Below are 24331 nucleotides of genomic sequence, written 5' to 3'. Positions count from 1 at the left end.
GACCAAGGGAGACAGTCCTAGACAGGAGGGGGGAGAGTGAATGTCAGTAAAGTGAGGCCAGAGAGAGAGAAGAAAGTCATAAGGATTATAGGCGATGGTATAGAAGAAGCTGCTGTCAAACATGGTGCTGAGAGCAAATCTCTGTATTCTCGCAGTCACTTGAAGTCTTTTCATTTAATGACACTCCTTGCCATATGGAGGAGTTTGTAAAATTAGGCGGTTAACTATGAGATACCAGAAACAAAAGTAGTAGTGACCTCTAAACAAGGAAAAACATCAGAGAGGGACAGCAAGTGATACAGGATCAAGAAGATGAAGTGACCCTTGTGTGTCTTCTACACATGAAACACAGCCAATTGTGGAACAGTGCCGACTGTCTGCAGCTGATGTATTACGGGGTGGTGAATGAAACTGCATGAAATTTTCAACAATCCAAGTCAAAGCAAAGCAGCCATTTTACCTGTGAGAGTAGATCAAATTTAGATTTGTTTTTTTTTGTTTGTTTGCTTGTTTGTTTTTCCACTATACAGTCAGCTTTAGATAATGTGGGGTGAAGGGATGGGATGAGAGCAGAGGTAGGAGAAAAAATGGAAGACTCAGCGCTGTAAGAAGGTAATAACATTATTTGAAAGTTGACAAAGCACTGTAACCCAAATTCCCCCTCATCTTCCCAGGAGGAAACGTGGTTCCCTAAAACACCACGTCCAACAGCCGTGCACTTTCTAAGTCTCTGATCCTCCCTTCCTAAGCTGCTTTGTTCCTCTTTGATGACAGCCGTGTGATGTTACAATTGAATCAAGATTTGACTAATTATAGCTTGGATCATTATGGTGAGAAGAATTGCTCAAATAGGCATACGTGCGTGCGTGTGTGTGTGTGTGTGTGTGTGTCTGTCTGTGTCTGTGTGCACATGCATGCATTCATGTGTGCCTGTGTGTGTCAGTTTGCATAGTCAAGCAAAAGTATGCCTCTCCCCCACACACTCATATGTCAACATTATGCCATCAAGGACTGCTCCATTATGACCTATAACATGTTTTTGTTGTTTTTTCACTATTCATACAAAAATGAAATAGCAACATTAATGCAAGAGTGCACACAGAGGACAGAGATGTGAAAGAACATTGAAACCAGTCTGTGGGAAGTGTACAAAAAGCAATAGAAAAGAAAAAAAAATGTTACACAAACATGCATGATTATGCCCATGCAACACATACAGGAGAGTTTTTCGCCCAAATAGAAGAAGAAATATCACATCCTTGGACTAGTCACTGCTACTTCTACAAGTAGCAACCATCATAATTACTTGGACCATCATGATTCCTTTTTTATTCCTTGGGCTCAACAGCAACCTTGTCTCTTACACTGAATTCTGTGTACCTCTACACATTCACAGCAACATTATGGGAAAGTAGATGTTGGATCATTTATGTCCACAAGGACTGATTTTCCAGATGTGCTGAACAAAGCTGCCAGTTTATTGCCATGTGAGTGACCATTTTATTGGTAAATCATATTTCATTAGCAGAGAAATGGTAGCCTGAGTGTGAGACAGATGGCTTGGCACATTTGTTGAGTTGGATTAAAGTAATAATGTGAAAAAAAGGTTGCTGTAAATGGCCAGTACTGGAACAGACTAGAGGCATACAACTTGTAATTAATTCTGCATTGCTTTTATTAAAGATTTGATACTGAAAGTCAAGCAGAGTCAATGTTTGTATTGTGTGTGGAAGAGAGAGAGAGAGAGCAAGAGAGGATGAGAATGAGAGACAGAGAGAAACACACACACATATGCTGTACACACAAACACACAAGCACACATGGTACACACCCACATACCATTAATAGCATTAACAGTCTTGGCCCATGCCCTGGTCGCATGGCGGGCAATAACTCTGGGTAATTTTATTAATAAAATCATCTCTCTTCTCCCTCCTGCTGTGTTCCTCCCCCCAGTCTCCCTCACCCAACCCTTTTATCAGTTCACTGCTTTCCCTGGCACGCTCTCCTGTAATGAATCACAAGTAAATGCACAAAAGTCCTCCCCCCCTTCCACTCTGTCTCTCTCCTTCACTCTCTCCCTCTATCTTCCTGTGTCTCCATCAGCAGACTGATAGTCCTGCCTTTGGGCTACGATGTTGGCCTTGTGTCTCCCCGGCAGGAATGCAGCACAATGTCGCACAAATAATGGCCAAGGGGCAATTACAACGTTCAGCCCTGCGGTGGAGAACAACCACGTTCATTTGTAACAATGGAGAGATCAATATATGCATAAGAGTCAGCCGTCAAGTTGCCAGGTCTAAATGGATAGAAACAAGACGATCACATGATTGATGTGTGACTCATCTTTAAATCTCGTGCTGTCGGCATCAATATTCCATCTTTTCATATCACGTCGTATGTAGGGCGATTGAATCGTACACGCTGTCCTCTCTCATCAACTCATTGAGGTTCATTTGAGAACTGGCCGATGAATGAGATGTGAACAAGCGGAGGAAAAAAGAAGGTGAAAATATTCCCAATTGTAAACATCGCACCAAGCCAATGGGAAACAGATTTGATTTGACATCTATTCATTATCTATGATTACATTAGAAAATGTCATTCAATAATCACTCTTTCACAGTCCGCTCTGAGGGACAATCTGAATGTCCGGTCATTGCCATCAATATCAAAGAGAAAGAACTGTGGTAAACCATGATGAAAAACTGTATCCACACTTGGAAAATGAATAAATAAATAAATAAATAGAAGTAAAACCTATCCAGAATCACTGTCAGTGTACAATGAAGACAAATTACAGTGCTGTGTTAAAGGATAGCTGTTTACTTCAGCTGTTATTTTACAAATTGATATCACTTTTGGATACTGGATCCTTTGATTTGAGACACTGAATGACAGTGAATTCATTTTCCCATTTTCCCGGGGAGACATTGCATTATAATACTCCAACTCAGTGGTTCTTGGTCTTTTCACCTTGTGAGCCCTTAAAAAACAAAGCAAAGGGTACTCGCAGTCTTCCCATATGTTGCATATGCAGAGTGGTAAATAGTTTTTTTTCCCATTTCAGTTTTTCTTCAGTTGATCCACAGTTATCTGTGGAAGTTTGGACGTGTTCATAAATTTGTAGAATAAAAATGTTGGTTTTTTTTTTTTTTTTCCATCTACAACATATATCCTCTTACAACCCCCCAAAATTACCCCGTGACCCTCAACAGTACTTTATTTTAGTTTTTTGGCCATTAATCAGCTCAGCTGTCGTGTATAGCTCAAGTTAGCTATCTAATCTAAAATATGATGAATTATTCTGGCTAAATAATTAAAACACAAATCCATATATAGTGAAAAACACAAAAAACAACTTAGATATTGGAGACAGTACTACATGCAGAGTTTTAAATCAGGTTTTTAGTGGCCAGCTTTTCTTCACAGGAAGATGTATTTAATATTTCCTCACTGGTATTATAAAACTTTTTAGTTTAGTTTAGTCACTTTTTTGTTGGATGACCCAGAAAAGAACCATACTGTGATGAAACCTAGTGGATCCCAAAATAATTCTGCAGTTTATACAACCCTTAATAAAGAATCATGTGATTCTACACAGAACAAGACACAACAAGTCACACAGTGGATTGACATGTTACATAGAACAGGACCTCAGTGGAGTCAAAGAACCTTTGAAGAACCGTTTGGTTCTACATGGAAGCACTAATGTTTCTTCAAGAAGCAGTGACCAACAATTTCAACAAAACAGTAAGCCAGAGGGGCTACATCTGCAGATATTTACAGGATAAAAGTCGAATGAAAAAGAAATGCCTTACCTTTCCTACATACAGTGGTTCCGTGCCCGTGTACTCCTCCACCACAAAGAACTGGTTCCAGACCCATCCTCTCTTAACCCGCTCATGGGACATGAGACCCTGTTGCCGACTACTCCCACTGGGAGCCGAACCACTAGTCCTTGAGGCCTCACACCAGCCAAAACTACAGCAGGTGAGAAGACCCAGTGCTGCTAACATTGTCCAAGTCTGCGCTCGACAACACAGCGCCATTTTGAAGGAAAAACAAAATGATGATATCCGGTGTCGCTCTACATGTAACGTATGAGGATGTGCACAGCGTCAGGAAGAGTCTTAAGGAAACAGTTTTACATCAAATGTAACAGAACGAGGAGCTCCACCTGGGCCAACTTCAAGTGTCTTTGTTGGAGAAGTTGGTTGTTACTTCACAGGATCTTGGTTCATTCGAAACGTCTTAATGTGGTTCTGTTCAATACAAGGAAGGTCATGGAGCTATTTGAACATGATGGATATAGAAAAGCTGTAGAGGTTTTAGCTTTATTGTTACCTGCTCAGTCACTCTGAGCCTATTATAATATCTGTACTACCAAACAGAGCCTCTGATATTCCTCTACAATGAGCAAAAAGGTACAGATGAAACAGAGAAAAAAATGAAAATCTTTTGAAGGTAGAATTTCTGAAGGGAAAAAGCAAAAGTGTTTTAATACGTAATCAGTTTCATGTGGCCAAAGGTAATTTCACTCTTTACTGTAGAAATAAAGGGAACCAGGGAGTGCTGTGCCATGGAGAAATACCCCCCCAAAACAGTAACAGTTTTCAACCATTCTTGGCTACATCTTTTTATTTTCATATAGTTCGTTAGACCTCACTGTATGCCATTTTGTCAGAGGCAACCGGGTCCTGCAGAAATCCTTTAATGTCAGTCCAAACAATTACTTTGATTCCTTTAGTGTGTTTTCCATTAAGGTGAAACTATGAACTATGAACAAGTATGCAGCAAGACTCTGAGACGAGGTTTGCTTCCTGAAGTACGATCCTTGAACTGCGAAAAAGGCCAGCTGATTCTACTGCTGGCGATACTGATTGATCTTCCAGGGCAGAATCCTCCAAAACACTCCGCTGGCTTGGAAATTTCACCGCTGGAAAATCTTATAGTATTTTTGTGGCCATGACAACAGTCCCATCAGTGATTCACAGGCCGGAAAAGGACAACCTGTAAGAGAGAAAAGAAATTGCTGTTACCGTAAATGCCATATTTCCTATAGAGTGAGTTTTGCCTGAGTTTAAAGAAGGTTATCATTTTCACAAGCTGATGCTTTAAAAGGCAATATGGGCAACTTTGGAATGTGTATTGCTCAAACTTTTGTAAACAAGCATATGCTTAGCTGTATACAAAATCACAGATGTCTCTTACAATGCGAACGCGGCAGAATTAATTGCATTATTCATACATTGTATGTCAGTATACACACAAACTCCAATAAATAAGTTTCAAGAAAAACAACAACAAAAAATCCTCCACCACCATCTGTCTGTTCATTCAGCTTTTCTTACACCTCTCAGTGTTGTGTGCCACAAAAACCATAATGTGTTGGGTTTGTTAGGATTATCTGGAGGAAACTGTTTTCCACCAGCGACTGTTGTGCTCAGCAAGAATTCTAACAATGAGCTGTGAGCAGGAGAGCGATGGCAGGGCATTGAAAAGAGGACAGGAAACCAGGTGTGTGGAAAATAGGCAAAGGAGAGAGAGAGAAAGGAGTGTGTGTGTGTGTGTGTGTGTGTGTGAGAGAGAGAGAGAGAGAGAGAGAGAGAAAGAGAGGTTGTTGTTCATCACACGCCAGACCCATAGCATCTGTCTGTTGTTCGTCCGGCTGACAAAGCGGCCCTAACCCCAGCCAGCTGATTAATTGCATGAGGGAGCACTAATTGGATAAAAGTATTAATCAATTAATTCTATCCAATGAGGCAACAACCCTCTAATACTTCAAACAAACACTGGAGAGTAGTAGAGGGAGCAGATATGGTCCACGGCCGCTGTAAAACATGCATAGAGGTTAGAGAGGGAGACGCAGCTAGAGACACAGAGAGGGTTAAGAGATGAAGAGAGAGAGAGGGAGAGGGGGGAGAGGAGAGAGAGACAATTTGAATGAGAATGAGAAAGACAAAAAAAAAAAAAAAAAACTGACAATGAAATAAAGAATGGAAAAATGAGAGAGAGAAGGACCAGGAGAGGGAGGGAGACAGATTGTGTTTGTGTGTGTGGGGTGGTGTGATTAATGGTCTCTTTGAAACATTCAGAACAGAGGACGGGGGAAAAAAACAATAACATTTAGTATGTCTATGGCCTTACAGACCGCAAGAACGGGAGATTGCAGCACCAGTGGAAAAAAGCTCTTCAGGTCAGCAGGTGGTTTAACCTATTGTGTTTCTGCCGGCTAGAAGAGGACTTCTAATCTCGCTTTCCTCCTGCCCGGCAGCAAGCTTGGAGCTTCCGGAAACAATTCCTCCTCAGACTGTTGGTCAAGGCAATGTCCGTGGTATTGGAAACCAACTGCTCCAGGGGTGTCCAATCTCCGGAGCAAACAGTTCAAGAGCAACTGGTTTAAACCTATTGGCTTACTTTATAGTTGGTGTTGGTATTAATGGAGAACCAGCTTTCAGATTGTGTAAGCATATTTTGTCTATCAATAAACTGAAATACAGCACAATGACAGGAAATTTCCACACCTTTAAGTGACAATCACAATGGCAAGCAGTAGAGGAAATGGTAGTGGACAAACTTCCATTATTTGTTATGGTTTGGGTGAGGCCTGACCTCGCAAGCATTCTGCGACGCGTCTGAGAGCAGCAACAGCAAGCTGAACTTGTTTCATCTTGAGGCATTAAGGCCCCCTCCAGTGCCTGCGTGACTTAAGTCATTTTCAAAACTCTTGCTGAAAAGGTTTGGCTGCATTCCACTTGTACACTCAATGTGCCGGCACATTACACAGAAATTAGCCAGGTGCTGCATCACTTACCCTGGCACATACATCACAGAACAATCAAAAACAAATAAAACACAAAGCACATCGCAGGTAACAACAAAGGATAAGGGCTTTCATTTTCAAAAGTATACCTAAAATGCCATGTGCCTTATGCTGGGTGTACACTGTGAGAGAAGTCATTGTCATGATGTTGTACCCAAAGATACCCCCCCCCCTTTCTTTGGATTTCTGTCCAAACACTTTTATACCACTATTACAATGGCTCGCTTTGCTTCATTGTTTACCACTACAGTAGTCACAGTCTGTAGGCATCATTAGTCAATACAACACATATTTGTTTTTGACATGGTGGGTTAAAAAATGTGACTGTGCCATTGTTGCTTTCATGTGGGACCCGATATCATGTAATTTCCATATTAGCTGACAGTTTATACTCTATTTCAGTGGTTCACCACTCCCACTCTTGCTTATATAAATACAGGGCAAACTGAGCTCTAAAACAAATGAAACCTTTATCTCTCTAGTCTCACATATACAGCAGGTTAATCAGGGCCTGGATAGGTTGTGTCAGCTGTCTGTTAGCTGTGGGCTCCCATTTTACCAGTTAAACTAATAATTTAGTTGCAAAGCCTGTTTGAAATCACTGGAAGGGGTGTGGTCACACTTATTGCATTGGTAAGATCATTTTGAATGAGACGGTCACTGGTCATATGCCAGCAATGTTGCAGCATGTTTAACTCAAAATGTCTTATAAAAAACAATTTCTAATATTTCTGGGCATGATTTGATGACGTAGGTTGATGGCACATAAATAACCAAGCTCCATGTCATGTATAAAAGTGAAGGATTTTCTTGTCATGTTGCTCTGCCCACAGTAGGCATAGCTAACATCAGCTTTGTACATGTGGTCTATTATGGGCAGCAGCTAACTTTCTGAAGACACTGTCTCTCATTCATGTTAACATGCGTCGGACCTCTTGCCCTCTTGCTCAAAATCTATATCCTCTTTGCTGACATCGCCGGAGGGGGGCTTCAAACGCTGCACTTGTCAGTGTCACTTCACAACAGCCTGACCAATCAAAAGTGTCAGAATCTAATAAGGCAGGATTTACATCAGCAAAGTGGCAGCAACATGAAGTTCAAGAGCTGCTTGTTACCCAGCAACCGAATGGAGCAATACACAGTGTGTGCTGAAATTGTCTGTCCAGCGTAGTGCTACACTTTGTCACTTATGCCTTCATAATTGCACTGTGATTGTTACCTTAGAGTTGACCATTGCAGCTTGCCCTTAGCCTACCATTTGAATGTATTAGAGCAGCAAGATTTTCAAAGTGTCCCTGTTTGGCTGATGAAACACCACTGTGAGGCCGTGCAGCAATCAAACAAAATAGTGGGATTTGTGTGATGGCTACCTCTGCAGAACTGTAAGGAGTGACATTTTCCTTCAGAACGGATCCCTCTAATGGTGTGCCATTTGAGCTTTAACTTTTCTGAGCTGCAAAAGCTGTGGCCTTTGTGCTGCTGTTTTCACAATAGCCACTGGTTATTTATAACATCAGTGTGGAACCCTGGGTTACAGAAAAATGAATCATTCGCTGAATGAATGAATTAAGCCTTTGATTGTAAAAGGTTATGGCATGGGTGACATTTTGCACAGGAGTTGACGAGGTCTTACTTTGCTTAACTCACATGTCACAGTTCAAGATCTCTCTCATGTAAATACATGGAAAAACAGTGAGTTCCTCCAATCAATGATATCTATTTATCTATCTATCTCTACATATGTATGTAGAGATAGATAGATAGATAGATAGATAGATAGAATGAAAGCTCTTTTTTGAAGGGTGGAATGAAAATGCAAGGAAAAGGTGACAAAATTGAAAGAAAACGTTAAAACAGCTAAAATCTGTATTTTTATTGCATTTTGAATGACAGTCAATCCCAAAAAAATAATGATAATGTGATGTCCCTTGCTTGACATGAATGATCAAAAATGTTTCTTTTCATGTTCCCAATTAGATATGTTTGTGCTATAGAGCGACAACTTCAAAGAAATAAAAACACGCTGTTGATTCCTCTCTGCCTCAAAGGCAAACAGCATTGGGGGAAAAAATTAATTCATTTTTGCCTATCTAGACTTTCTCTGTTCCCTTACAGTAGATGACTTAACAGTGCACCAAGCAGCTTGTATATGTTTAATTAGAAACCATTTGTATCAAACCTTTTTTTTTTTCTTTCTGAGAAGATGAACAGCTCTGAAGCTGCTATGCAAACTGAAACATTTGCTGAGCACCAACTGCTTGGTATTTAAAAAACAAAATTCGTAGTCCTCCAATGAATCTCCTTCTCCTTCTGTTTTGCCTCCTCACTTAGGGAATTTCATTAAGTGTGTACACATTTATTCATAATTAGGGCTAAAAGTAGGGGGCTCTAATGATTTGTGGAGAGAGAGAGAGAGAGAGAGAGAGAGAAGGAGAGAGCAAGAGGGAGTGTTGGGAGGTGTTTGGTTTCACTCTAAGTTGGACGCCACTCCACTGGAGTCAGAAGCCATCGCTAGCAGAGGCAAATTAGTAGCATGTCAATTAATGTCCTGTCTTTCACAGCACTTGCCAACCAAGCTTGCTATCTGATGATGAAAACATACCGCTACCTCACTCTCTGTCTCTCTTTCTCTCACCACCACCACCACTCCCGCCTCCACTCTTTCTCCCAACCAAAAGCTATTGGCAAGCACTGTGCAGCCACTCGTGACCTATTAGAGTGTTGGATTGATTCTAGAGCATGGCTGCAGCCTCTCATCAGTGGGCATGCCCAGAGCAGGCCCTTTGACAGCTGGCAGTGGACAGACAACAGCCAGGCAAGACTGATCACTGCAAACTGATAGGCGTGGGGCCAATGGCCAGCAGACAGCCCTCTCCGTCTTGTGCACACACCCACAGGAATGCAGGCACACAGGCAGCAGTGGGCATGCATAAACTCGCAATATAATAACATGCGTATGCAACAATGCACATAACGTGACCAAATGCCGTGTAGTCAGACTAATTTAAATTTAAAGGAGACCCATTTAACATCAGATAAAGTTGAATCAAAATGCAACTTTTTGATTCAGTGATTAATAATTCAAAGAGAATAATTTATTGACCCCGATTATGTAAAGCTCAAAAAATCTTAAAGGAAACAGCAATAATGCATTCGACGAAATTGCAAAACATAGCAAAAATGTTTATCTTCCACTATGTGCTAGTCATTCATTACTGGGTCATGTATGCACCAGAAGCACATGTCTTGCACACACAAACATGTGAACCACTGAGAAATGGATGCAGCCTTGCGCCAATTTTTTGTCATTACTTTGGTATTCTTGTAGCCATTCCAGGGTTTGGTGATCATCTTTACTCTGTCACACGGGGCCACGGGGACAGTATTATGTTGATCCACCAGTTGAGTGGTCAGTCAGTGGCTGATTCAGGCCGTGCTCCAAAAAAGTTTTTGGTCTCTCTATTTTCCCCCCGGTGATAAGCCTGTTATCAATGCTTCACTGCCCTGCCGTTGGCCTACTCTCCTCTCTGTTGTGCTCTCCTTGGCCAATCAGATTGGATGCCACTTCAGAGAGTTGTGTGGAGTACTCATAGTCGTGAGTCCTTGCAAAGCAAAAAGTAAATGGCTGTTTCTTTCGTCATGGAACGGCAGCTTTCCTTGGGTTGAGAATGATGAATCAATCCCTGCAACATTTTTGTACCATTTGTCAGCAATTTCAGAGTAAGGCGAATAAAACTGGCTTTGTAAAGGCACTGACAGTTAACGTGACAAGAGCTGGCAGCACCTAGCTTGTACGCTGGCAAAGCATGTAGCTGACAACCCCTCATCAGGTCCCATTCAGATTAATGTATTGGCAAGACAGATGAGTGGGGAGACTTACCAGCCCCATGAAATTCTTCTCATGTTTTTTTTTTTTTTTTTTTTTTTTTTCCTTTTTTTCCCAAGTTAGTTATGTATTGGTACATTTACTAGCTTCTCTCAGTTGGAGACCTTATCTATGAATAGTAAATGTATGCATTTTCAGAGACGGTAAACATTTCACAGTGGTACATAAATGTATATGAAATAGAATAAATATTACACATCCAGACCAGTGAGCAGTGATAAACCTAGAGTCCTTCTGCAAATCAGAAGTAATGCAACAGCAGCATCACGTCTGTAGTCGGCTCTGCCAATCAGAAGTCAAAGGTGCACTAACGGGAGTCAATCCCCTCACCTGGCTTGGCCCAAGATGGTGGCACAGTTGTGAATTACACGCTACAACCCATTTTTAAGCCATTAAATTGAGGCAGTGAAGTATGACATCCCAAGCAGGATTAAATCTGCATATTATCTGCAAATCACATCTCTTGGCTGTGGTTGGTGACCTTAATGCATTATGAATTAAAGGTGCACTATGTAAAATTATTGAGTCCTCTGAAGAGGTGCGCTTATGTGCTTGTTCCACATCTTTGTCGGTTGAGTCTAGACAGTCCTCACTTCATCTGAGCATTTGGAATAGTGCACCTTTAATTAACTGTCTTTTCATACAGTGACAGCAACATCTCCAGTGGAACTTAATGATAAAAGAGGGCAGTAAGCCACTATTTATACTGCATGTTAACTTTCTATGTGAGTGTTGGGCAGATTTACACACATCTGAAAAGTTAAAAGTCTTAATTTACTGCTTACAGACATCATTACTAACATATGTTAATTTGGAGCAAGCTGCAAGATTTCCAGTTTCATTTTCACAACTGAGAGTGCCTTAGTCTCACATGATGTGATGTGCAACTCTTAGGCAAAGCAACAGAGACTGATTGAGATCAATTGTATTTGGTGGCGGTGCCAGTGCCTCACAGATAAGGCTATCTGTGAGAGACACTGTCTCACCTCCTCAGCAAAAAGAGAGCCATTTCCTGAGCTAGACCTGAGTCTTTGCTTTCTCATTATTTACCACCACAAATGCAGTACAGTTCTGATTACAATTCTTGTTTTGCCGCTGTGTTTATCACTTTCCCTTTTTGCTTGCAGACTTTCTGGAGAGCGAACTCTTCCAGGCTTGGTGTATGAGATGGCTGCATCTTTGTCTGCCATTATTGTGAACAGCACTGTAAACTTGGCGCTTTTGCTGTAGCTGCTACGTAACTCATGTCATCTCATGCACGCCAAGAATCTATCTTGTCTTGTGATATATGTCGGCCCTCGCAACAAGAATGTGAGAGGCCTGGTCACACTGGAACCATCTGGGGCTCCAGCAGCAAAACTACTTGGCGCATTGAATCGCCAGTGGGTGCAATTTGTTCTGTACAAGCTCAAGGACTTAATTAACTAATAAAAAACGTTGTACAGTGTGGCTTTCACTCACTAATTCATGCTTTTACACACAGGCTTGCATTAGTGTGAGTTGGGTCTGGCCAAAAATGCAACATTCTCCTGCTCTGTTCAAGCTTTCTCCCTCCTGAATGTCCGGTATAATTAGACGTGCAGACACACACACACACACACACACACACACACACACACACACACACACACACACACACACACACACGCGCAATACACACACTCTGGCACAAACACATGCATGGAAACATGCATGACAATGGAAACACAAACATTTCAATTCCTGAACGCTTATAAATATGCATCGAGTAGTCACACAAATGCAGGCTCACAGCTCCACTCCCTCCATCATCCATCCTGCCTTTAGTTCTCCATCATACTCTTCACTCTCCATCTCTCACCTTTTACCATCTAATTCTCTATTTTATTCACCTCTCTACCTTCTCTGTCTCTCTTTCTTGTCTGTGCCTCTCCCTCTTGTCAGCAAATCCTCAAACCTCTTCTTTTCAGTCTTCCACTCTCACCTCTCTCCCACTGCACTGCCTCTGTCACTTTGTTGTTTTTTTTGCCTTTTCTCTTGTCTTCTGCTCACTCTTTTTCCAATCACCATGCCTTTACACCTTCTCTATCATCCCCAGCACTGTCTGCCTCTTCGTCTCTTCCATCTTTCTCACTCATTTCTTCTCTGTGCCCTGCTGTCACTTTTTTTATTTGTTCTTTTTGTCTTTTTTTTCGGCCTGTTGTCTACTTAACAGTCTCTGCATTGCTCCCGCTTGCAGGTTTCCTCTGTGCTTATCCTTCTTTTCCACCCCGACTACTTTTTTTTGTTATCCGTCTCTCCTTTCACTCTTTCATCTTTTCCGCCACCATTCCGTTTTACTTTCAAACACATTTTCTAAGGACAGGTTGTATATTTCACCGGCCTCTATATTGGGATCCAAATAATGATGCTTCCATTTAAAACTTGCACACAAACTTGCACAACCTAACCTCCATCTTCCCTTTCTCTCTACTTCTCTCTCTCTCACACACACATGGACAAACACACATTTCCAACCCCCCCCCCCCCCCCCCCCCCCCCCCCCCCCCCCCACACACACACACACACACACACACACACGCACACACACACACACACACACACACACACACACGTACAGTGTGACAGCTTGGTTGCGCATAGTATCACTGGGGAATATCTCTGCATCTCTCTCTAATAACAACTTCTCATTTCAGGGGCGACAGTGGAAAAAAAAAATAGGCACAAGTGATTACTATCTGAGGGAAGGAGTTTATATTTGGAAGTTAATAGCCTGAGGTTAACACATGGCCACATCTTCTCCCCATGGCCCCTCTCCCTCCCCACAGTATATCTCTGCCTCGGATTGATGTGTGCACTGATTTTGCATTTATTCAACACTGTCCCCGCGCAGACACATGAGCATACACAGATAGACCAACACGCGCACGTACACACACACACACACACACACACACACACACACACACACACAGATAGGGCAGCAGACCGACTCCATCTTCCATCACCAGAATCTCCCCATCAGATGGATAAAAGTTGCCATCAAAGCTGGGCCCAGGAGGAGTTCAGACAGTCTGCTTATTCAAGTGAACCCAACACCAGAGTCCAATCCCCTCTGCCATGCCTATTAAATAGCCTATTTTGTCATCTCCAATCCCAATTTGTCACAGTCGCTTGGCTCAGCGGCCCCTGCCATGTCACAGAGGGGGGAAAAAAAAAAAGAGTAGAACCAGAGGCACAACAAAAAAAAACATGCATGTTTTCCAAGTGTTTACATGGCAGCAGTAAAGTTTTACAGTAATGGGGTGTTTGCTGCAAGACTGACGGATAAAAAAAAAAAAAAAAAAAAAAGAAAAACAGTTTGCTTTGGAGTACAGTAGGGTTCCTGTGGAAAACAAGCACGTCAACACGAGGGAGCTGTGTAGATATTTCAGAAATGGGCATAAAATAGCTCAGATGCTTGCCATACAGACAAACAGTCAATACTGATAAAAAAATATCTGAGTATATCTTGCAACTTCAAAGCCATCTGATACTGTATTATACAGAATGTCAGCTTCGCCTGGGAAGAGAATTTTGCTTTCATTACACACAGATAAAGTAATACTTCTGTTGCATACATACACACATACAAAGTCTGTTTACTTGAGTACAAAATTGGCCAATAAAATTCTGAGGCACAGCATTCACATCTTCAAACCATAATGCTGTTTTATTGCTATAATTGCCCAAACATCAATTAAACTGCCCACAACATCTAATCCTGCATTCTAACCACCTTCACACAAACATCCAACACGTTTCATCCATTTGAATTAATCAATCCCCCTGTAGCTTAACAAGGATCCAGACTGCACTCTGTTATGCTGCCAAACTTCCCATACTAGCTGGACCTCGCTTGTTATTGTTTGGGCCTTTCTCCTCCCCTACTGGACTCTGTATTCTGAATCCAAAACCTCATGTTGTATTGGCAAGTCAATGATATGCAGCAGAGCGTGACTGGGGAGAACAAAATCTGCATTGACACTAGGAACTGTCTAGAGAACGGGTGCTGCCTTGCATTAGGCTGCTGTGTTTGCTTATGGGTTATAATGAGAGGTGACATATTGTCAGTGCCTTGCTAAAGCTGGTCTCCTAATTACACTAATTGCTGCTTTTCCGCCCCCGTCCCTCGTTGTCTTTCTTCCTCTTCAAACCTTTCTGCCTCCCCTCCTGCCCCAACTGCATTGCCTCTCCCATGCCAATAACTGCTCCTTCTTTTCAAAAGTCTAAAGTGTCCGCCCACAAACCAAGATGAGCTCTTCACCCACTCTCTTTCTCTCTTTATAGTTTCATCAATTTTTTATTTCTTTTTCAAGAACTACCCGTGCTTTGTTCTGTTTTCTCTGTCTCTCTTTCTCCCTCCCTTTTGTTTCCCCTCGCTGGACCAACCCCCGTGCCCATACATGCCACAATGTCCACCGCTGTGGCACAGCTACACATGTGTGTCTGCCAGCTGCACAATTACTAAATCGCTCATCTCACGGGTGGCTGGTGCGCTGTATCCCCAGCTTTGGCCAAAAGAGAGAAGGAGGGAGGGGGGAGAGAATAGAGAAAGAGAAAGTCAAAAAGACAAATAGAAAGAGAGATAAGAGAGAGAGAGAGAGAGAGAGAGAGAGAGAGAGAGAGAGAGAGAGAGAGAGAGAGACAGAGACAGAAAATAGAGGTAGAATGTGAATGAGAGATAAAAAAAAAAAAAAAAAAAGTAGATAAAGAGCACTGGGTTCTGGAGAGACTGGCTTAACAAAAAGCCAGAGCCAAAAGCTGGCCCCACTGTGTGTGTATTCACTTAAGCATGTGTGTGAGTGTGTGTGTGTGTGTGTGTGTGTGTGTGTGTGTGTGCATTTATGTGAAACCATAAAATCTAATGTTATTTGCATGTCCATCTTCATGCATTTTTGTCTGTACATGTGTCTGTGTATGTGTGCATGTGTGTATATGTGTGTGTGTGTGTGTGTGTGTGTGTGTGTGTGTGTGTGTAAAGGGCAGGTGATGGCCAAGGTAGTTGACAGCTGTCAGTGCACATGGGCGTAGGACGGGAGAGAAGCACTGGTATCTGTCAACACACTGCTCTGACTCTGCCCTTCGCTCCAGGCCCGCTTTACTCAGGGCCCTCTCAGGACAACTGAGACCCACTGGTGTCTTCCAGTCCAGCTGCAGCCAAAGCACATGCAAAACTAAGTGGAGAGGACAGACTGGCATAATGTCAACAAGTTCAGCCTGTTGCAGAACTAGTATGGTGGATTTCTTTGCTCTTTCTATGAAAAGTGGCACGATGCACCATCGACCAGTATACTATTGTCTAAGGCAGAGAGACTCACATCATACTTGGAGCATTTTAAATCAAAGCAATGATGCACCTCTGTGCACTATCTTCAGGTTCACTTGGCATGGTCTCATGATCACATCTAATGCGGTATGGGCAGCTACAGCAGGTGCTGTGTTCAGGGGTGCACTGCCATAATATACAGAAAAAAACTGTGGCAATGCAGATTAGATATTTTGTCAACAACAATATGAAGTTTTTGAAAGTGTATTTGTTAGATAGATAGATAGATAGATAGATAGATAGATAGATAGATAGATAGATATTTAGGCAAGTAGATAGATATTGCCCATCAGCATTCCCTATACTGGTCACTGGCTATCTTTAAGATGAAGTTTATGGTAGTCTCAATGTGTGTAAGAAACAAAAGGGAGGATGGCGAGGAGAGAACTGGGGCTGTTGCTTCTGCTTTCCAACAATTATTGTCCCACAAGCAAGCTGCAGTAAGAACCAACAAGCTGGCTTGGCAGTAGAGGATTCAGGGAAGCTGAGCCCAGCGCAGCATCTGGAGTGGTTGACAGGGAAATGTAGTATATGTCAGAGAGAGGGTGATGTGCGCCATGTTTCCATGCCGTGCAAGACACAGCAGCCATTTCTATGGCGGTGCTCTGTTTTGAATAATTAGGGATCTCACTCAGGCACTGCTTTGCCTGCTTGTCATGTAACATCACCGGTGACAATAAATAGAGAGTTAATCAGTATTTAGAGGCATCACATCTGAAAATCACTCTGAACAAAGCTCGTCAATATGTTCAATAACTGTTGTAGCTCAGCTCCTGAGTTCATTGACTTGCCAGCTGAACCGTATCTTATTCAAGATTATGTTTTATGTTTTACAGGCAGTTGGTGCAGAAACCGTAAAAACCATGCTGGGAGAAACTTGTACCAATAAAGGAAATGATAGTATTACTCTTAATTAAAGTTTCCCAAGCATATCGTGTATTGACACTTAAAGCACAAGTTCATAGACACAAGCACTGAAGCTGTAAGTGGTAATGTGTATGAAAACGAGCATGGTATTCATTTAAGGATGATCATGTAAAAATTATGAAAAAGGGTCAAAGACAGACAAACCGTGAGCAATATATCCAGCAGTGAAACACCTCTAAAGTTCAGAACAGGTTTGTTTGTTTACTCTGGGTCTCTTGATGTCTCTCTCATCGCATGCTGTTAATGTTTTGTTTTCATTATTGAAATAACTCATACTGGAGTAATCCCATAATCCGTTTCGTAATTTCTGTTCGCCCCCACTCCCTCTTACCTTTTCTGTCTGCTGTCTCTCTGTGTTTATCTTTACGCGCTCTCACTTTAATCATACTTGGGCTGTTTTGTTGATAATCAAGTTACATACAATTTCTAATCCTTTAAATATATTCAGACTAATAAACATTTCATGAGGACTTTGGAGGCACTGGCATGTTTATTTTACTTCCCTTTCTCTTCATCACTGTATGAATCCAGAGATCCAATACCGTGAGACAACAACCGATCTCAAACCTCAAAGCAAGGAGCAAATATGTACAATGCAGCAGCAAGGCAAATACTGTACGCTTTGTCTCTGTTGTGTACTCAGGCATATTCCGCCAGCGCAACAAAGAATAATCGTCTGTGCCAGAGCTTGCAGGGAGGCAGCCCCTCAGTCAGTGCGTTCAATTGGATAAACAACTACGGCCAATGACCAGTTGCACTGATGCGTGCAAGAAGACAGGAGAAGGCCCCTGAATGTCTTTTGACTGCTTCTCAGAGAAAAGAGAGGCACCTTGGCGCTCATTTGACCGCTTCATCACCAATCCAAGCACGGACCGTTTCTGTATACCGCTTCCTCCATTTCCCCAACAACGCCCTCCCCACCCCAGCCAGCCTCCCCCAACCTCTAGCCTCATTCCACCCTGTGCTCTCCCTCTCAGTGCAGTTCATTTTCCCTGTGTCAGCCGCACAGCTGGAATGCTTTCACTAGGTGGCTATACATCCTGGGCCCCTGTGTGGTGCGGCGCACTCAGCCATAAGATTCCCATTAGGCCAGATTGTGGTCGGACAGGGCCAGGCCTTACTGTGTGTTTCTTCTCACCCCACTCAACCCTGTGATGTTTGAGTGAGTGAGTGTGTGTGTGTGTGTGTGTGTGTGTGTGTGAGTGAGTGTGTCTGAAATTGTGTGTGAACATCGCCCCAAATGCCTCTCTTCTTGGGCCCAGCACTAGCCCAGCCAAGTCTGGGCAATCATTATAGTCCAAAATAAAAACACCAGCAAAGAAGAATAATGGGCACATGATGGTGGGATTACTGTGGTTTGTGGTGGATACTGCTAAATTGAATCTCTCTCTCTCTCTCTCTCTCTCTCTCTCTCTCTCTCTCTCTCTCTCTCTCTCTCTCTCTCTCTCTCACACACACACACACACACACACAAACACACAAACAAATGTACCCACACATGTGGAAGAGGATCCACATGCATGCACAATCACACGGATACCTAATACATGCATTTGTACTGGCACTCTAAGCTGTTATTAGAGGCGTGTTAGATGACATCTCTGCTATTGTGCTCACAGAACACAATAGGAAACGACACCCCTGTTTTCACATTAAGGGAGATGAACATGGTATTTGTGGAAAGGTCAACCTCCAAGCCTGAGGACAGGTTCTATAACTGAAGTAATTATTATGTAGCTGCTCAAGAGTTAGAGGGAAACTTCATGTCAACTGCTGACAGAGTGAGGACACACAAGCTGCTTGAGTTGTCATCTGCTGGCTCACAATAATCACATTTGTCATTTGGCCATATTGTTATTGTATTTGTTATCTTATAGAATGACACAAAGCTGAAGAAACAAATTCCAGTCAAAATATCTATTAACACTGCAGCAACCAGTGCAGGCAAGTCTTTATTGAATTTGACAGAGTGATTGCCTCACAAAAAATTCACCACCCAAACAACTAGTTTGTACACCGACCTTTTCTTTTTTAATGCTAATGAAAGAACAAAAATGATTACTGTTTTTTTTTTTTTTTTTTTTTTTTCTTAATGCTGGACATATATGCAATATTTATTTTTTTAGGTTTTGGTGTTCTTTTTTTTTTTTTTTTTTAAACCAGGGAGTATGAAGAAAATAGGATGAATCTGACAGAGAGGCTGCACAACCTCTTTTGGAGATTGTAGAGCTATGAATACAGAGCACACACACAATCATCCAATGGCAACTGATTTCACATAATAGCGGGACACACCTCCTCATCATCTCTGTGAGAGCCTTTTCTCAAATCAATAGTTGGCTGAATATTCACTCTTTCCTGGTTATGAACACACAAGCATCTCTTCCTCCCTCACTGTCTCTCTCTCTCAAACACACACACACACACACACACACACACACACCACCACCACACCTTGGAAAGTGTTCAGAATTCCAGAGCAGCTTTTCTGACGCTGTATAGATCTTTTAAGATGTTTCTCAATTTCTAACAACCCTCTGAGAAAATGATGAGATCCATAGAGAGATATCAGGTAGCAAGGGCAAAACTGTCCACCTACTTGTAGATAAACACAGCAAACATTCTTGGATAAATAGATCACACCCCAAACCTGAACTCTGGTGGAGAGGGTCATTACTGCACCTATTTGTTTTCAGCACCAAACCTCCTCTGGATTAGGGGAGTTTATGGGGCGAGAACTCACATAAAACGAATTGCCTTGGCATCAGATACAAGCAGTTTTGCAAAACAAATAGGATGACATGGAAAAGGTTTCTGTCCTTCCCAGTTTATGTTTCCTGAGCCACATGTTTGCATTAGAAATGACTGGGCACTCTAGATAGCCTTTCAAATGCGTGTGTGTGTGTGTGCGTTTGTGTGTGCTGTTTCTGTGGCTATAGAGGTGGTATTTATAAGAAAGAGATGTGTGGTAGTAAACACAAAGAAAAAACAAAACAAACAAAAAAAAGCTGTGGCCACCATGACATTTGACCTCTGGATTAGCTCACAGTTTATAGAGAGAGAAAGAAAGAAAAAAAACAGGTGACATGCATAAATTGTTGCTAAGGAGAAACTCTTGATTTGTTCAGTCTTCTTATAGCGGGTAAATTAAAATGCTATATCCTGTCTGTGGGAGGATTTGTTTCCTTAGGAGCAGCAACCAGCTGTGACATGTGGTAGCAACAAATGCTATAGCTCTATGTGGTAGTTATTTAAGTGCACATTCACAATATCCACTTGCAAAAAAAAAAAAAAAAAAAAAAAATTACAAACCCACAAATGATCAACCCCCAAAGGCTGAATAAAGTAATAATATAGTTATATTCCATTCTATAGTATGCTGTAATGTTTTTGTTGTTCAAACAGGTTCTATTCCAGGGATGTTCCTTTATTTATTGTAATACCAGCCTCTTGGCCCCCTTTTGCCCATTGGCTTAGAGTAATTCTGCAGCCAGGACGTATTTTCTCTGTCAGACACTGTCTGTATGATTGACAGGCTCATTACCCTATCCCCATTACGGTATTGCCTAATCAATCTATTCATTGTATTCTCCTCAAGGCAGAAAAGGCAATCTTTCGCATGAAATGATCAGGCCACTCGAGGAAAGATTCCAAGGAGAGGAGGAGGGAGCGTGCTTGGTCTCACTTTCAGGCCAAGTGAAGAGTGGGGTTTACTATACAACTGATCGATCTCAATGTCAGGAGAAGCTCCATGAAACTTGTCTAATTTGTCTAATCTAAACTCAAAGTACTGTGTGTGCCCAATATCAAACATAATCTTCATTTAGGAATAGGACTATTTGTTGCACACTACAGGGAAGTGCTACTACAGTATTGATCTGTCATAAAAGAAAACAGATACATGGTCACATTTATTTATTTATTTATTTATTCAAACCTCCAAAAGTCTCATGAATTGCAAGTCATACTGACACCAAATATGCTGCATAATAGCCTACACTGAATTAAGGGGAAGACAGCCTCGCCTACTCTTTATGGCCTGCACATCCCCTTCTCTTTCATGCAGTGGAAACCGTTCCATTGTTGTTGTGCTGCTTTATGTCTGTCTTTCTTTCCTTCTTTCTTTCTTTCTTTCTTTCTTTCGTTCTTTCTTTCTTTCTTTCTGTGTCTCATCAGAGAAGGACATTTTGTCCTCAAAGCATATCCAAGAGTGGTACCTTCCATTGTTATTAACTATAGGTAACTACTGCAGATAACTAGATAACAAAACCCCTGTCATCGCAATCAACCTAACTGCATAATTAACTCATTTACTGAAGACCTTTATAGCCTTGGAATGAAATTTATGTCTCTCAGTCCTTAAGTAGTACTAATATTGAACCACAAGGCCAAAGTCCCAAAGTTCACAGAGTCTAGAGTACCTGAGCCACGGTAATGACTGCCACCCACCTGCACAGCAGGGCCCTGCACTCCACTGTGGGCTAAATCATGCCTATGAACACAAGAAGTCTACTCACTCTCTCCCTGCTGAGGTTGCAGACAGTGCTATCAGCACACTATAGGGAGAGTGAATTCCCAGCATTATGATCGGTGTCATTAGGACAACATTGCAGCTATTATTACCCCTATAAACAGAATAATATCCATCAGAAGTCAATCAGAATCACGACATGTGGCCAAAAGTGGACCGGCTGAGGGGGTTTAAATTGAACTTGAGTTAGCCTGGTCACATGGACTTTCATCAGGTGGGTAAAAATACAACATATCATTGCAATGGACAATATGGTGAAAACAGAACATTGCTCTACTGATGCACCCATGGTGGGAGGGTTTGTGCTGAAAAAGAGTTAAGGCTGTAAAAAACAGGCTTGGTCCCTGGGGGGAATGTCTGAAAACTTCAAATGCTGTTCTTTTTGCAGCCACTGGAAGATACAAGAAATGGTCTGGCAACTGGACATTTTTAGGATACAATATCCTTTTTCCAAGATACCTGTAAAAACAAAAAATGAAAAAGAACAGGCTGCAGTAAAGTTTGTAATACAAATGGAGAAAAGATGCAGAGTAGATGGATGGTGAGCAACTTTGAGAAATGTAGTTGTGTAAGGAGATGAGAGGAGAAATTAGAATTATAAATTTCTTAATTCCTTTTAATAACATCTTCATTAATAATGGACTTACAAATATAAAAAAGAAAATTTAGTGCAGTTTGCATACTGATACCATGAAATGAGCAAAACATAACTAAGTTATGATGTGAGGTTTGAGTTATTCAGAGTGAAAACAAAAGGTCAAGTTCTACATTTTGCAATAAATTAGTCATTTATCTGAAACCTCTGCATTATAGATCTTACAAAGCCTTTTGAACACAATTAAAAGCTTAAAATTTTCTGCCTGTTTTCTGCAACCCATCTTGCCATGTTTATGTAGCACTCAGTACCAAAAAAATCACCTATGTGATTCCTATGACAAAGTAAACCGATTCACATTTATGAACATGAACAGCTATTTCCCAAAAGGCAGAAACAAGAGAATCTGGCTCTAACCAGTGATGTGAGATGTACAGCCTGGAGCTTCAATATAAACAATCAATGGAAGACTGACTATGTGATGTTTCCTTGAGCAAGTCTGGACTGCAGCAGACAAGATGTGCATGCTGCTGTGGACTAGCGTCGACTAAACGTTTACATAAATCCAATCAATCAACCATGTTATCCTCAAATCTTCCACACCTTTGTTCCACTTAATGCCTTGATTCATATTGTAGCGTTGCTGCACAGTCCTGTGGCATCAGAGGACAGCAGTGAACACTCATTAACACAGTCACAATTCTTTTAAGACATAGAAGAAGCATCTTTTGAATCCTGAAATCCAGTACATCCCTTATCCCTTATAATTTTCAAGGACAAATTAAAAAAAAATGCTTAATTATTAATAAAATGTAAATTACCATAATAATTACAGCTCTGTTGACCTCCCTGTTTTCACAACAGTACTGAAAAACACAGCACCTTCTGGTCGGGTAAGCTGAAGAAAATCTTTACAGAGTCTAAGCCACTGGTTGACTTATAATGGATATTCTTATATTGGCATGAAAACATACAGGGAAATGTTCCCACAGTTTAAGAAGGCAAATCCCCAGGCGACTTTGTGGACTCATAGCACATCTTTGAGCATTTACACCAAAATGAGACTCATTTCACTCCATTTTTGTACTTGCTCATGAAGTTCAGGAATGGAAAATGTGCCTGTATCCACATATAATCAGCAACCAGCGCTGTCAGGAAACAGTGTGAAAAATTGTTACCTGCGGCCCGCTTAGTGATAGTACATCAGTGAACAGTTTTTCCAGACTTCCAGCTGTGTTCTCGACAAGAGTGAAATTTCCTATACTGTGAGCGGGCAGTTTAGCACACCCCCAAGCCTTTTCATTCAGCGCTGTGTGCATTCAGCACCAATATTCCTAATGTGAGTTAGTCATTTCAGACTTGATGTGGATTTTGTGAGTCAGTATGAGGAGATGATTTGATGTGAAAGCTTTGAACTCAGGGCCCTGTTCAGTATTTCTGAGCTTTTGCAGAGAAATGTTGAAACCCTCAATCCCCACCACTAGGAGCTATGAAGGACTTGACCAAGTTTCTAGACATAATTTTGATTTGGTGCACTCACTTTATCCTGATGATAGACATTGACTAGAACTTGAGTGACTGCCTGAGATGTATCATGAGATACAAAGGAATTACATTAAGGTTATTGAGTGAATACCTTCAAGCACTGACATTAATCTCTTACTGAATGCATTCAAGAGAAAATGGCTGGTCACATTAACTGCATTTTTCACCTCTGTTCCTCCATTTCATAGACAACATGGCAATAATTGCATGCTATCCTGAAATGAAAGACTTTGAGGAGAGAGGGAGGGAGAGGGAGTGTGTGAGAGAGAGATGGAGTGAAAGATGAGGAGAGATAGAAATTGAGAGATAGATTTTAGGGAAGCAAAGAGTGAAAAGCTAATGAGACTTGAATTAAGAAGAGGGAGTTGGAAAAGTATAGGCTCCACCATACTTCCACATCAAGGAGAGGACAATTATAGTGTGCATCCGTGTCAGCTTTCAAACTCCACTTCCTTTCATTTTTCTTAATTACCGGGCAAATATTCTCCCCTCTTCTGCTTCATTAGCTACTTTGTTGAGCGTTGAGTGATGTCGAAGAGATGATGGAGGGACAGGGCAGTGAAGCGAGAGGGGGAAAATGATGGTGCCAAGAGCCCTTGTCTTTAGTCTGAGATCATATTAGGTCCCTTAAGAAGGCCTCCTGTGTGCCGCCTGCCTCTATAACTCAACCAGCA

General features: G+C 41.6%; 1 protein-coding gene across 1 annotated transcript in view; it reads right to left on the bottom strand.

Annotated features, from left to right (window-relative positions):
* cdh22 (cadherin 22) overlaps positions 1–24331 on the bottom strand; it is a 119771-nt gene that overhangs the window by 75817 nt on the left and 19623 nt on the right. The window contains exon 2 of the mRNA XM_030052542.1: positions 3822–5013. Coding sequence (XP_029908402.1) covers positions 3822–4052 — 231 coding nt within the window. The 5' untranslated portion in view covers positions 4053–5013. The remainder of the gene's footprint in view (positions 1–3821; positions 5014–24331) is intronic.

Source organism: Myripristis murdjan, chromosome 5, assembly GCF_902150065.1.
Source record: "Myripristis murdjan chromosome 5, fMyrMur1.1, whole genome shotgun sequence".
NCBI lineage: Eukaryota > Metazoa > Chordata > Actinopteri > Holocentriformes > Holocentridae > Myripristis > Myripristis murdjan.
The sequence above is the reverse complement of the archived record's forward strand: the minus strand, read 5'-3'. Positions and strand labels throughout refer to the sequence as shown.